This window comes from Garra rufa, chromosome 6 (genome assembly GCF_049309525.1).
Source record: "Garra rufa chromosome 6, GarRuf1.0, whole genome shotgun sequence".
Lineage (NCBI taxonomy): Eukaryota > Metazoa > Chordata > Actinopteri > Cypriniformes > Cyprinidae > Garra > Garra rufa.
In genome coordinates, this window is record NC_133366.1 from 49,445,260 (window position 1) to 49,459,655 (window position 14,396).

At 31.3% G+C, this 14,396-nt stretch overlaps 1 protein-coding gene across 1 annotated transcript in view; it reads left to right on the top strand.

Annotated features, from left to right (window-relative positions):
- Positions 1–14,396, top strand: part of ndfip2 (Nedd4 family interacting protein 2) — a 30,312-nt gene that overhangs the window by 12,495 nt on the left and 3,421 nt on the right. Inside the window, exons 3-7 of the mRNA XM_073842105.1 lie at positions 1,115–1,245; positions 6,349–6,436; positions 9,726–9,850; positions 9,967–10,033; positions 12,131–12,236. Coding sequence (XP_073698206.1) covers positions 1,115–1,245; positions 6,349–6,436; positions 9,726–9,850; positions 9,967–10,033; positions 12,131–12,234 — 515 coding nt within the window. The 3' untranslated portion in view covers positions 12,235–12,236. The remainder of the gene's footprint in view (positions 1–1,114; positions 1,246–6,348; positions 6,437–9,725; positions 9,851–9,966; positions 10,034–12,130; positions 12,237–14,396) is intronic.

Genomic DNA, 14,396 nt, shown 5'->3' on the forward strand with positions numbered 1-14,396 from the left:
TGATTTCTCTCCATATAATGGATATGTATGGTGCCCCAAGTTTGAACTTCCAAAATGCAGTGTAAACGCAGCTTCAAAGGGCTCTAAATGATCCCAGATGAGGAAGAAGGGTCTTATCTAGTGAAACGATCAGTTATTTTACAGATTGACAATTTATATACTTTTTAACCTCAAATGCTCGTCTTGTCTCATCTTGTCTCATGCGATGTGCATGCGTAGTCTGTGTGATCCAGGTCAATACAGTTAGGATTAGGATATGTTGAAAAACTCCCATCTCGTTTTCGTCTATAACTTCAAAATCGTCCTACAACACTGTTTTACCTTTTTTGGTAAAGGGCGTTAGATCTTTTTTGTGTGTTCACTTTGTAAACACTGGGTCGGTACTTCTGCAGCGATGTCGGACGATTTTCAAGTTGGAGAGGAAAACGAGATGGGAGTTTTTCGAAATTCCCTAATTGTATTGGCCTGGATCACACAGACTACACATTAGCGCATCACAAAGACGAGACAAGACGAGCATTTGAGGTTAAAAAATATAGAAATTATCAATTTGTTTAAAAAATAACCAATCGTTTTGCTGGATAAGACCCGTCTTCCTCAGCTGGGATTGTTTAGAGCCCTTTAAAGCAACATTTAAACTGCATTTTGGAAGTTCAAACTTGGGGGCACCACACATATCCAATATATGGAGAGAAATCCTAAAAATGTTTTCCTCTAAAAACTATTTCTTTCCAACTGAATAAAGAAAGACATGTATATCTTGGATGACAAGGGGGTGAGTACATTATCTAAAAAAAAGTCTTACATACATCTTAAATTTAAGTTGTGTAGTTGATAGGTGGCTGTTTAGTGAAGTCTAAAGAGCTGACCTCCAAGGCTTCGAGGTATGGTTCAGTATATGTCTATCGGTTGTTTTGTGTGTTTTATCAACCTTAAGGTGAAACTCATAAGTCATGGTGAGTTATGCGTCACCACTTGGTGCTTTATGCATTTTATTCAGATGTCTCAATATGAGCAATAGTAATTGTGATGCTTAGGAAGATCCATTGTTTGAAAGACTCATAGCGAGAAATGTGTGGCGTATCGCTGACCTGTGTTTTTAATTGCCTTTCAGAGAGCACATTTCCGGGGGACTTTCCAGTTCCTCCACCATACAGCGTTGCCACGTCTCTGCCCACTTATGATGAGGCGGAGAAGGCCAAAGCGGCAGCCATGGCTGCCTCAGCAGTGGAGGTCATTCCACGAGTGAGTATCATGTGTCTACGCACCCACACGCTCTGCAGAACAACACGCCAAGCCCTCGATTCGCACAACTTTCCACTGTGGCTTCGGTAGAGTCCAAAACATTTCCTCAAAAGAAAGCAAACTGCTGTAGTAATGCTGGTATGATTTAATGGCGACCAAACTGAAATGGGACATCTCTTAAAATCGTGTGTGATTAGCTTATAGCAGTAACATAAGGAGAACCTTTTTGAGGATGTGGCGTGCCATAAAAACCATGACCTAGAAAGAGAATCCCACAGATACTCTGATTTCTCTGAGTTCAGATCAAGAAGTGTTATGTAATGTGGCCCCAAAAAGTATCTGAAGCCTCTTAAGATTGTCTGAATGTCATCGCATTAGATAACAGTATGACAAACCAACTGGCATCTACAAACAAATGATGCTTTTCTCAGAACTTCCTATTATGAGCCTCTTTTGCAATGATCTCAGTACAGCAAGTCCCAAGGTGGTTCCTATATTTGAAATGGAGTACTAAATTACTACCTACTGAATACTGTGACTATTTTTTTTTGTTAAATAAAGCTTTAGCAGCCATTAGTGTCTCAGGATCCTTCAGAAATCACTCTAATATGCATATTCGCTGCACAGAAAGCATTTATTAATATTATTAATGTTGAAAACAGTTGTTTTGCTTCATATTTTTGTGGTAACAGTGATGAACTATCACTCAAATGTTTGAGGTAAGTAGGAAAATGTTAAAATTACATTATATTGAAAAAGGATTTATATTTTACATAAATGCCAATTTTAAACTTTGTATTAATTTAAGAATCTTGAAAATGGTCTTCATAATTGATAATAATAATAAGAACCATAATTAATAATTTAACACTAATAATGATTAAAACCGAGCAGCAAATAAGCATATTAAAATGATTTCTGAAGAATCATGTGCCACTATGAGTAATACTATGAGTGTTGATGTTGAAAATTCAGCTTTGCATCACAGGAATAAATGACATTAAAAAAAATATGGAAATAGAAAACTGTTCTTTTAAATTGTAATAATATTTCACAATGTTAAACAAATCAGCTTCATCCTGCAATTGCAAATTGAGAACATGCAGAGAGAGAGAGTTTGCAAGCACCCAAGTGCTAGAGTTCTGTTATGAAATCACTTTAGAAACAAAGAATGAATTAGAGCATTATTCAAGACTTTTACTTGTTATGCAACCTCAGCAGCTCTGTTGTGAGCTGTGGTGTCAGTGTGGAGTTGGGCTGGGTTACCAGAGGCGTAGGCTGGATCATAAAGCAGTACTTCACACAAAAATGAAAATTTGCCATTTTCTCAGCCTCATGTCATTCCTAACCCGTGGAACACAAACGTGTTGTGCAGAATGTCAATGCTCTGCAAAAGTGAAATCATACAGTGAAAGTGAACAGCTACAGAGCAGTCCAGTTCAAAAACACACAATAAAAGTAGTCCTGCTGTGGTCAAATGTTGCTTGCTGACAGACACACAATTTCTTTTTTTTTTTTAGATGGCTCACTTACTTTTGCAGTGCCATATCTAACTTGCTATCTATATATCTATCTGGACATTATGCAACATAATTCTTAACCATATGGGTATGGAACAACATGAGGTTGAGTAGAAGACAGAATGTTCATTTTCTGGTCAACTTTACCCGTTACGAGCTAAAGATTACATAATTGCACAGAATATCTATTGATGCAAGCCCTTGAACTTGATGCTTGAAGACACCCTGCTGCTTGTGCACTTTGAATAAAAGTGTTTTTTGAAAGTAAAGTAGTCAGGCTTATTAAATTCTGAGTTATATCATCATGCCGCTGAAGTGATTTTTTTATAAAGTGATCTTTTTCAGATAATTGAATAGAGAAAATTGCAATAGCTTGTCAAGGTTTTAATGCATTAAGATAAGAGTTCCTTGGCCTCTCATCATAACCATTTTCCACTTTACTGACAACACACAGTTTTTGCTGCTACAGTTGCAATCAAAATTATTTAACCCCCTTGACTTGCGAGACATTTTGCTGCAGAGAACAAAATTGTTAAAACAAGTTAATACACATTTCTGTCAGTTCTGACAATGCAAGTCGATGAATGGTGAAAAACAAATCAAATTGGCTCTAACATTCATTTTCAAAATTATTTAACCCCCAAAAGTAAAATTTGGTGCAGAATCGTTTATTCTTTAAAACCACCAATAAAAGCTGCTTGGAAGTGCTTAGAAGCTTCATCTGCAATCTTGGCTCATTCCTCACATGAAAAATCTTTCAGATCACTGATGCACTGCAAAAAATGCTTTTCTAGCTTAGATTTTTTGTCTTGTTTCCAGCCAAAATATCTAAAAATTCTTAAATCAGAAAATAAGTCAAAGTTAAGTGCGTTTTTGCTTGAAACAAGCGAAATAATCTGCCAATGGGGTAAGAAAAATAATCTTGTTTTCTGTTTGAAATAAGATTTTTTTTCTTACCCCATTGGCAGATTATTTTGCTTGTTTCAAGCAAAAATGCACTTAATTTTTGACTTTTTTTTTTTCTGAAAACAAGACAATAATTTTTACTCATCTAGAAAATCCTTCTTGATTTAAGAATTTTTAGATATTTTGGCTGGAAACAAGACAAAAAATCTTAGTTAGAAAAGCATTTTTTGCAGTGTAATCTTTGGTTTTTGGTCTTTGCTCCTGCTTTCTTCGAATTCAACCAAATATTTTCAAGAATTAAATCTTGAGACTGAACAGGCTACTCAAGAACATTCTATGACTGATCCCTCAACTAAGCTTAAGTAGATTTGGATGTATAATTTGGGATGGCTGTACTAGAAGAAAGTCCATTGATCATTAGTTTCAGTCACTGTACCAAAGGTACACAAAACAATTATTGCCAAAATGGTCTGATACTTCAAAGAATCCATGACATCGTTCATACATTCATGTTTTTCACGTCCTTCAACAGTAAAACAACCCCATAACAGGACTGACCCACCTCCATGTTTGACCATGGAGATGATGTTCTTCTGCTTATTAGCTTTCCTTTATTTTGCACCAGACATACTGCTGATCCATAGGTCCAAAATATTCTAGTTTGGTCACATCACTCCATAAAACATTCTTCCAGATGTCCACAGGTCTATCCAAATGAATTTTGACAAGTTCCAGTTGACCTTTTTGTTCTTGGTCAAGAGTGGCAAGATGCCTCAACATGAAGGCCATACTTGTCTAGCGTTCTTATTAGTGGTGGGCCGTTATCGGCGTTAACGTGCTGCGTTAACGTGAGACTTTTATCGGGCGATAAAAAAAATATCGCCGTTAATCTATTCTCAAAATTGGGTTGGGAGCTGGGTCTAAACTACGCAAGCTATGATGACTTTCACCTTGATAGTTTAACGCGGATGTATACCAAAGACTATAGAATATGGTCGCGCGTTTATGTCTCCTCCGCCAAAACACAGACGGGATCACGTCGTCCTCCATTCATAAAAACCGAATCTACTATAGCGCGAAATGCCACGTAAATTCGTCATTTTTTGGATTCATAAATCAAATATGGTCTGTCACTTAATTCAAATCGCGATATGGACTAGTGTCTGTGAAAACTGAAATGCAAAAAGACCGTTTTAATATGAATCCGGTATGTTCCGTTTGCCTAGCTGTATGTATGAAACTCAATCTCCAAAACTGCTGTGAGTGTCACTTTTACCGTTTCATTTGAGAAAACTAGCATCATATCATACTGTATTCACAGAAACTTCACGGCAACCTGTCAAAATAAAAGTACGGCTTAACATGTTTAGTCATTATTTGGGTAGCACACATATTCTGAATGCCTTCAGCAGAATTCAAATTAGCCATTTTAATCTATCTTAATCTAGATTAATTCCAAGATTTAATCTAGATTAATCTAGATTAAAAAAATTAATCTATGCCCACCCCTAGTTCTTATACTCTGAATTGAAATGTTTTTCCTCCTATGTTCGGGTCATCTTGTAAGTCTTAGGCTGTTCATCGCAGGTTTTTCTTAGTTGCTAGATTTAAACATTTTTTTATATTGTGCTTTTTTTGTTGTTCAACACTCTCAAAGTTTTTTTTTTCTGGTACAACACACTTTAAACTAAGGAATAATATTTCCAGCTATGTCTCTTGGAACTTTAAAAGTCTTATAAATCTTAATATAGCCTTGGACTTTCTAATATAATAAAATTATTCCTTCTCTGTAGCTTTTGTGAGAGCTCTGTTGAATTTTGGGCTTTCATGGGCTTTTTTTAAAATGGAGTTTCTAAAGGTTTACTTGTGTTTTAAGACACATTTTATTCCCTACCATAGAAATAAGTGACTTAAAACAGCAATGTTAAATAGGGGTTGAATAATTATGACACAACTGTGTTATTTAAAAAAATCCTATAACTCAAAAACATTACATTAGATACTGACATGATCACTTGTAATATGCCAGTAAACTGTTGTAGATGCAATTTTCATAAAGTCCTGGATCTTCAGTTTGTAAAGTACTGCAGTCTTTAGCGGATTGAATAATTTCAATCGCAATCACTGCAAAAAATGCTTTTTTTTACTTAGATTATTTGTCTTGTTTCCAGCCAAAATATCTAAAAATTCTTAAATCAAGGAGGATTTTCTAGACAAGTAAAAATTATTTTCTCGTTTTCAGAAAAAAAAAAGAAGTAAAAATTAAGTGAGCTTTTGCTTAGAACAAGCAGTCTGTCAGTGGGGTAAGCAAAAAATCTGATTTAGAACAGAAAACAAGATTATTTTTCTTACCCCATTGGCAGATAATTGTTATTATTATTACTCATCTAGAAAATCCTTCTTAATTTAAGAATTTTTTGATATTTTGGCTGGAAACAAGACAGAGAATCTAAGTAAGAAAAGTGTTTTTGCTGTATATCTGCTATAAGAAAATAGCCTCTGTTGTGATTGACTAACCTCTTTGTATCCAGTACACTTGTTTATGTAGCTAGTTCAGTCGCTAATGTGTAAACATTAAGGTTGCGCCACAACCATGGCGAATTCTGAGCCACTTTTGCCTTCTAAATGGCTTCTAAAACACTCATGAATGTTTCTCTTTATTCATCTACTTAAAAAGGATGAGGATTTTCCAGTTCGGGATGACTTCAGTGACGCTGATCAGCTGAGGGTGGGAAACGATGGAATCTTTATGCTGGCCTTCTTCAGTAAGTCATGCAGAATGCTTATGTTTTACACACATCTGCATGTTAATAATCGTATATTTTTTACACAAAACTGGGTATAAAATGCAAAACCATATTTACAAAACGAGGACTGTTTGTCATTGGATGTCTACGTCCTCCATTAATGATGTTTGTGCGCCATCTGGTGGTGCATATATGTGATGTATTGCACTTCAAGTATTTCTATACACAGTAGATTGTGTTTAGTCAGTAGCATAGCACATTGCAGTGCAGTCGATTATCCCAGTGGTGTATAAAGTACCCGAACACTGCAAAAAATGCTTTTCTTACTTAGATTTTTTGTCTTGTTTCCAGCCAAAATATCTAAAAATTCTTAAATCATGAAGGATTTTCTAGAGGAGTAAAAATTATTGTCTTGTTTTCAGAAAAAACAAGTCAAAATTAAGTGTGTTTTTGCTTGAAACGAGCAAAATAATCTGCCATTGGGGTAAGAAAAATAATCTTGTTTTCTGTTTGAAATAAGATTATTTTTCTTACCCCATTGGCAGATTATTTTGCTTGTTCTAAGCAAAAAATCACTTAATTTTGGCATGTTTTTTCTGAAAACAAGAAAATAATTTTTACTCCTCTAGAAAATCCTTCATGATTTAAGAATTTTTAGATATTTTGGCTGGAAACAAGACAAAAAAATCTAAGTAAGAAAAGCATTTTTTGCAGTGAAAGCCATACTTCATATATATATAGCTCGCAATTCTGACTTTATTTCTCGCAATTGCAAGTTTATATCACCCAATTCTGAAATAAAAAGTCAGAATTGAGTTTGTATCATGCAATTCTGGAAAAAAAAGGCAGAATTTCCTATAAATAAGTCAGAATTGAGAGATACAGACTGAAATTTGTGAGAGAAAAGTCAGAATTGTGAGTTTTATCCCTGAGATAAAAAGTCAGGATTTTTCTAACACAGTTTATGTACTTTGTGTTTGCTCACTAAAACTTTTGTGACTGAAATAAAAAGGAAGAAAGAAAGAAAGAAAACTAAATTTAAATGCAAATGCACCTTTTTTTTGGAGGGAAAGGCAATATTTTTGTGAGCAAACACTTTCTAGAAAGACTATAATACTTTTGTGAGAGAATTTTTTTTTAAATAAAATTTTTGCAAAATTAAGAAAAAAAAAACTTTTTTTCTCACAAGTTTAAATCTCGCAATTTCATCCGTTTCTGAGAAAAAAAGGAGTCTAAAAAGAATTCTAAATTTATATATCGTAATTTTGACTTTATTTCTCGCAATTGCAAGTTTATGTCACCCAATTATGAGAAAAAAGTCAGAGTTGAGTTTGTATGCAATTCTGGGGAAAAAAGCCAGAATTTCCTTAAAGTAGCCAGAATTGCGAGATACAAACTTGCATTTGTGAGAAAAAAAAATCAGAATTGTGAGTTTTATCTCTGAGATATAAAAAAAGGCAGAATTTCCTAAAAATAAGTCAGAATTGAGAGATATAGACTGAAATTTGTGAGAAAAAAGTCAGAATTGTGAGTTTTATCCCTGAGATAAACTGTGTTAGAAAAATCCTGACTTTTTATGAACTTTGTGTTTGCTCACTAAAACTTTTGTGACTGAAATAAAAAGATGAAAGAAAGAAAACTAAATTTCAATGCAAATGCGCCTTTTTTTGGAGGGAAAGGCAATATTTTTGTGAGCAAACACTTTCTAGAGAGACTATAATACTTTTGTGAGAGAATTTTTTTTTTAAATAAAATTTTTGCAAAATTAAGAAAAAAAACCCTTTTTTTCTCACAAGTTTAAATCTCGCAATTTCATCCGTTTCTGAGAAAAAAAGGAGTCTAAAAAGAATTCTAAATTTATATATCGTAATTCTGACTTTATTCCTCGCAATTGCAAGTTTATATCACCCAATTATGAGAAAATGAGTTGAGTTTGTATGCAATTCTGGGGAAAAAAGCCAGAATTTCCTTAAAGTAGCCAGAATTGCGAGATACAAACTTGCATTTGTGAGAAAAAAAAATCAGAATTGTGAGTTTTATCTCTGAGATATAAAAAAAGGCAGAATTTCCTAAAAATAAGTCAGAATTGAGAGATACAGACTGAAATTTGTGAGAAAAAAGTCAGAAAGAATTGTGAGTTTTATCTCTGAGATAAAAAGTCAGGATTTTTCTAACACAGTTTATGTACTTTGTGTTTGCTCACTAAAACTTTTGTGACTGAAATAAAAAGATGAAAGAAAGACTACTAAACTAAATTTCAATGCAAATGCACCTTTTTTTTGGAGGGAAAGGCAATATTTTTGTGAGCAAACACTTTCTAGAGAGACTATAATACTTTTGTGAGAGAATTTGTTTTTTAAATAAAATTTTTGCAAAATTAAGAAAAAAAACCCTTTTTTTCTCACAAGTTTAAATCTCGCAATTTCATCCGTTTCTGAGAAAAAAAGGAGTCTAAAAAGAATTCTAAATTTATATATCGTAATTCTGACTTTATTTCTCACAATTGCAAGTTTATATCACCCAATTATGAGAAAAAAGTCAGAATTGAGTTTGTATCATGCAATGCTGGGGAAAAAAGCCAGAATTTCCTTAAAGTAGCCAGAATTGCGAGATACAAACTTGCATTTGTGAGAAAAAAAAATCAGAATTGTGAGTTTTATCTCTGAGATACAAAAAAAGTCAGAATTTTTATAACACAAAGTTGATAAACTTTCTGTTTGCTCACAAAAACTTTTGTGACGGAAATAAAAAGGTGAAAGAAAGAAAACTAAATTTCAGTTTTTTGGAGGGAAAGGCAATATTTTTGTGAGCAAACACTTTCTAGAAAAACCTAATACTTTTTTTTTAAATGCAGTTTTGCAAAATTAAGAAAAAAACAAAACAAATTTTTTTGTTTACATCTCGCAATTCTGACCGAGATCCTGACTTCTGACTATTTCATTTCATAAGTATACATTTTAATTAGGAAATGTAGTGGAGTAAAAGTAAAAGTAGGCTGAAAAATAAAAACTCAAGTAAAGTACAGATTCTCCCAAAAAATACTTAAGTACTGAACCGAAGTAGTATTACTTTGTTACATTACACCACTGGATTATCCAGTCATGTTTGATAAATAATTAGTCATGCTTTGCTTAAATATGTCACTAAAATGATGATGCATTGTTAATAAGTCTTTTAAGTTTTAAAGATGCGTTGGCATGCATATAAAAATATAATTGCCGTATTTATGTATAAAGGCCTTTACATGTATTTTAAAGTCCAGTCATTCTTTATTAATGCAGTTTTCTCTCTCTATTTGTGTAAACAGTGGCCTTTCTGTTCAACTGGATTGGGTTTTGCTTGTCTTTCTGTCTGACCAACACCATTGCTGGGCGATACGGTGCCATCTGTGGCTTTGGCCTCTCTCTTATCAAATGGATCCTCATTGTGAGGGTGAGGAGTCTTCTAGTAATTAATCAAACTTTTAGTAGGAAACTAAATTTTGTGTTATGAATGTGAATTTAATCATTATTAAACTCCATGCTCAGTTGTATTATTCTTCTTCACAGTTTTCAGATTACTTTACTGGATACTTCAACGGGCAGTACTGGCTCTGGTGGATTTTCCTTGTTCTTGGTAAGTTGTTTTCCTGTGATTTGTTAAGCATTTGAAATCATTTACTCACTCCTAAATGGCCCTGTTTAGGATTATTTGCATTTTTCATTAGATTAATGTATTTTAATTTTAAGATTCTTAATTTAATTTAATTTAATTTTATTAATAATTATTTAGTGAATTATTTTATCATTATTCATATTATTATATTATGCTACTAGTATTACTACATTATAGTATCTGTTCATATTCTGGATAATTTAATTAAATTAAATTTTATTTTAATGAAAACTATAAATGAAGGCAAAGAAATTAACATTAGATTAAATTAATCCTGTAATAAAGGCAAAATAATGATTAATTTAATTTAAATTTTAGGATTCTTTAATTTCATTTAATTATTTAATTCAGAATTTGAATATATGCTAAAATATACTAATGATATCATAGTATAAAATAGCAATATAAATAATAACATTTATATTTTTGCTATTTGAAATATCTTCTGTTTTTATTTAATTACATTAAATAAATTAAATTAAAACTATAAATAAAGGCAAATAAACTAGCATTAGATTAAATTAATCCTATAATAAAGGCAAAATAATGATTATTTTAATTTTAATGTAGGATAATTAATTTAATTATTTATTATTTATTTTATTTTATTAATTATTTAGTGAATTATTTTAGCATTATTTATTGTATTATATCATTCTGCTATATTATTAGTATGTTATAGTATCTATTCATATTCTGGATTAAATAAAATTATTTAATTAACTATTTTAGCATTATTTATATTATTATATGTGACCCTGGACCACAAAACCAGTCTTAAGTCGCTGGGGTATATTTGTAGCAATAGCCAAAAATACATTGTATGGGTCAAATTTATTAATTAAATTAGTACTATAAATGAAAGGAAAGAAATTAGCATTAGATTAAATTAATCCTATAACAAAGGCAAAATAATTATTAATTTAATTTGATAATAGATGCTATAATATACTAATAATATAGTAGCATAAAATAGCAATAAAAATAAAAATTTTGCTATTTAAAATATCTTCTAAAATTAAATTAAAAGCTATAAATGAAGGCCAAGAAATTAGCATTAGATTAAAATAATCCTATAATAAAGGCAAAATAATGATTAATTTAATTTAAGTTTACTTTTTTATTGTATTTTATTAATTATTTAGTGAATTATTTTAGCATTATTTATATTATATCATACTGCTATATTATCACTATATTATAGTATTTGAACATATTCTGGATTAAATTATTAAATTAAATTAAAATTAAAATTAGATTAAATTAATCCTAAAGGCAAACTAATGATTAATTTAAATTTTTTTTTTGATTAATTTAATTTTAATTTTAGGATTCTTAATTGAATTGAATTAATTTAAACCAGAATTTGAATAGATGCTATAATATACTAATAATATAGTGGTGTAAAATGTCCATATAAATATTAAAACCTGTAACTTTCTTCTGGTGAACCCAAAATGAATGTTGGTAACCATTGACCTTCCATAATATTTTTTTTCTATATTGTAGAAGTCAGTGGCTACCAGCAACCGTTTGGTTACCAATACTATTTAAAATATCTTCCTTTGTGCTCAACATAAGAAAGAAACTTATAGGTTTAGATTATTATTATTATTATTTTGGGTGAACTGTCCCTTTAAAAATAGTAACCTAGAAGTTTTAGTCTTTCATCTGTAGTACCCTAGCGCCATCTGCTGGTTAACTGACTACATGACAACTAGATTAAAAAATGGAACTCAAAATGCGTTGTTTTTCATTAATAAATCCATTTCAATTAGATTTTTTAAAATGTAGATTATATTAACAATCAGTAATCTTTGCAATAGTCTACTTATGCTATTATGGATGTGTGAATCTTATAATGGTGCAAAATAATGTGATGGTAGAAACCTTTCAACTGCATTAGAATGTGCCGTTTAGTGCCTTTTGCTAGGTGTGCTATTACTTTTCTACGCAGTTAGAAATTTTTGTCTGATGGATGGGAAGTGGGAAGTGCCCCTCACATTTTCTTTAGAGCAACTAGTTGTTGACCTGTGACCTGTCTGTCATGCACTCCAGGACTCCTGCTGTTCTTCAGAGGGTTCGTGAACTACCTAAAAGTGCGTAACATGTCAGAAAGCATGGTGTCTTCACTCCGAACCCGCTTCTTCCTCCTGTACTAGAGGTGAGGATGATACACACACACACATATAAGAATATAAGTGTAATTTTTTACCCATGTCCCATTTTTATAAAAATAGCTCAACAAATTTTAAAACATCAGTGTTCAAGAATTGTATATAAGATATGAAATGAGAGCTTAATTAATTAAGTTTTATTAAATTAAATATACCTTATTAATAAAGGTTCATTGCCATTTTTTTTGCATACAAATGTGTAATCTCAATGTGTGTAATTCCTCTCAAATCACTTAATAAAATAGACATTTTATTTATTTATTTTAATCTAGAAAAAGTGCCTGTACTATGGCTGTTTGTTTATGATTTGTAAATTGATTAGGTTTTACTATATTCATTATAATCGATTATTAATGGTGCATTGCGTTTTTTGCAAGCCAGATAGCACTAATAATGTGTTGTTGTTTTTTTTTTTTTTTTTTTTTTTAACAAATGCAAAGAGTACAAATACAAAAATATTTGTAAAAAAAAGTATTTTTTTTTAATCCTGTGCCTTCATACTTTAATGCAAGAATTGTTTTTTATGCTTTGTTATCAGTTTATGCATTGATTGTGGTGTAAAGTGATGAACCACTTCACATCTTACGTTTCTACTGTTACAGTAGTATCTGACTTGTTTTTTCGAAATGTGGTTAAATATTTGTCTGCTATTACTCAAGACTTCAACCCAACATTTAAACTGATGCTGATCACTTTTTTCTTTTTCTTTTTTTGTGGTGAACCTAATTACTGTGGCTGTCATGTTATTTGTTAAATGTTGCCTTGAGAAGGAACACTTCCTCTCTGGTCAGGAATTACCCAATATGCATACTAACCAAGCAGGAAAATAGGAGGCAAAACATGTGCATTTAAATCATTCTGCGAAATGACGTGCAACTAGGACTGGGTAATATAGTCAAAACAATTGTCTTTTAATATTCCAAGATATTTCATATGTGAAGAGTTTATTTGCAAAGCAGATAACTCATTATTTATTTGTTTTTTTCAAAAATCATGTTTCTTATTATGTTATGTTTATATTGTGTTTTATTGTGATAGCTCTTTTTAAGATTTTTTTACTTAATCAAAATAACCCAACTGCAGTTTGATTGAGATTAATTGTAATGCACAATGAAAAAATTTTTTTTTTGCAAATGAACTCTTTATATATTATTATAATGTATGTTTTTCATCTCAAATGACTAAAAAAAAAAACAGTAATTTAAAAACAGTGTTTATTCAATTATTTAGTCTGTCTTTGTGAAAAGTACCTTTACAGAGACTGATTTATGTGTACTGCCTTTATTTTGTCTGACACAAACACAAAAACTGATTGTGTTTGATAAGTGACAGGCAGATGTAAAAAGTTAGAGGTAATATGAGCACAAAATAAATATTTCTGAATGTATAGTTCTCCTAAACTAGGACAAAAAACATCTGTTTGATCATTTTTATAACAACTTTGAGAGCAGGATTGAATGTTTGTGCTTGATGTAAACAGCCAAAACTACAATTTGTCTAATATTTGATAAGATTATTATGATAAAAATGTGCACCTGGACCACAAAACCAGTCATAAGTAGCACAAGTATATTTGTAGCAGTAGCCAACAAAATATATATTTTATGCCAAAAGTCATTAGGATATTAAGTAAAGGTCATGTTTCATGAAGATATTTTGTAAATTTCATCACTGTAAAAAGTTTTCACCAGTTTCAACTTAAAAACTTAAGTTTAGCAGCTGCCTTAAAATATTAAGTTAAATCAAATTAAGTCCTTCAACTCACAATCAAGTAATTTTGATTGTAATACGTTAAAATTACTTGTAGTTTTAAGCTGATTTAACTTAAACTTAAGGCAGCTGCTGAACTTAGGTTTTAAGTTGAAACTGGTGAAAACTTTTTACAGTGTACTGTAAATGCATCAAAACCTAATTTTGATTAGTTATATGCATTGCCAAAAATTTATTTGGACAACTTTTAAGGCAAATTTTTTCAATATTTAGATTTTTATTTATTTTTTTATTTATTTTTTTGCACCTCAGATTTAAGTGTCTTGGCTAAATATTGTCATATCTTAAAAGGAGAACTCCGGTGTGATTTGACCTAAAGTGTATTGAATCATGATACCGAGTGTAAACGTACCTTGCATATCTCATCTCGTCTTGTC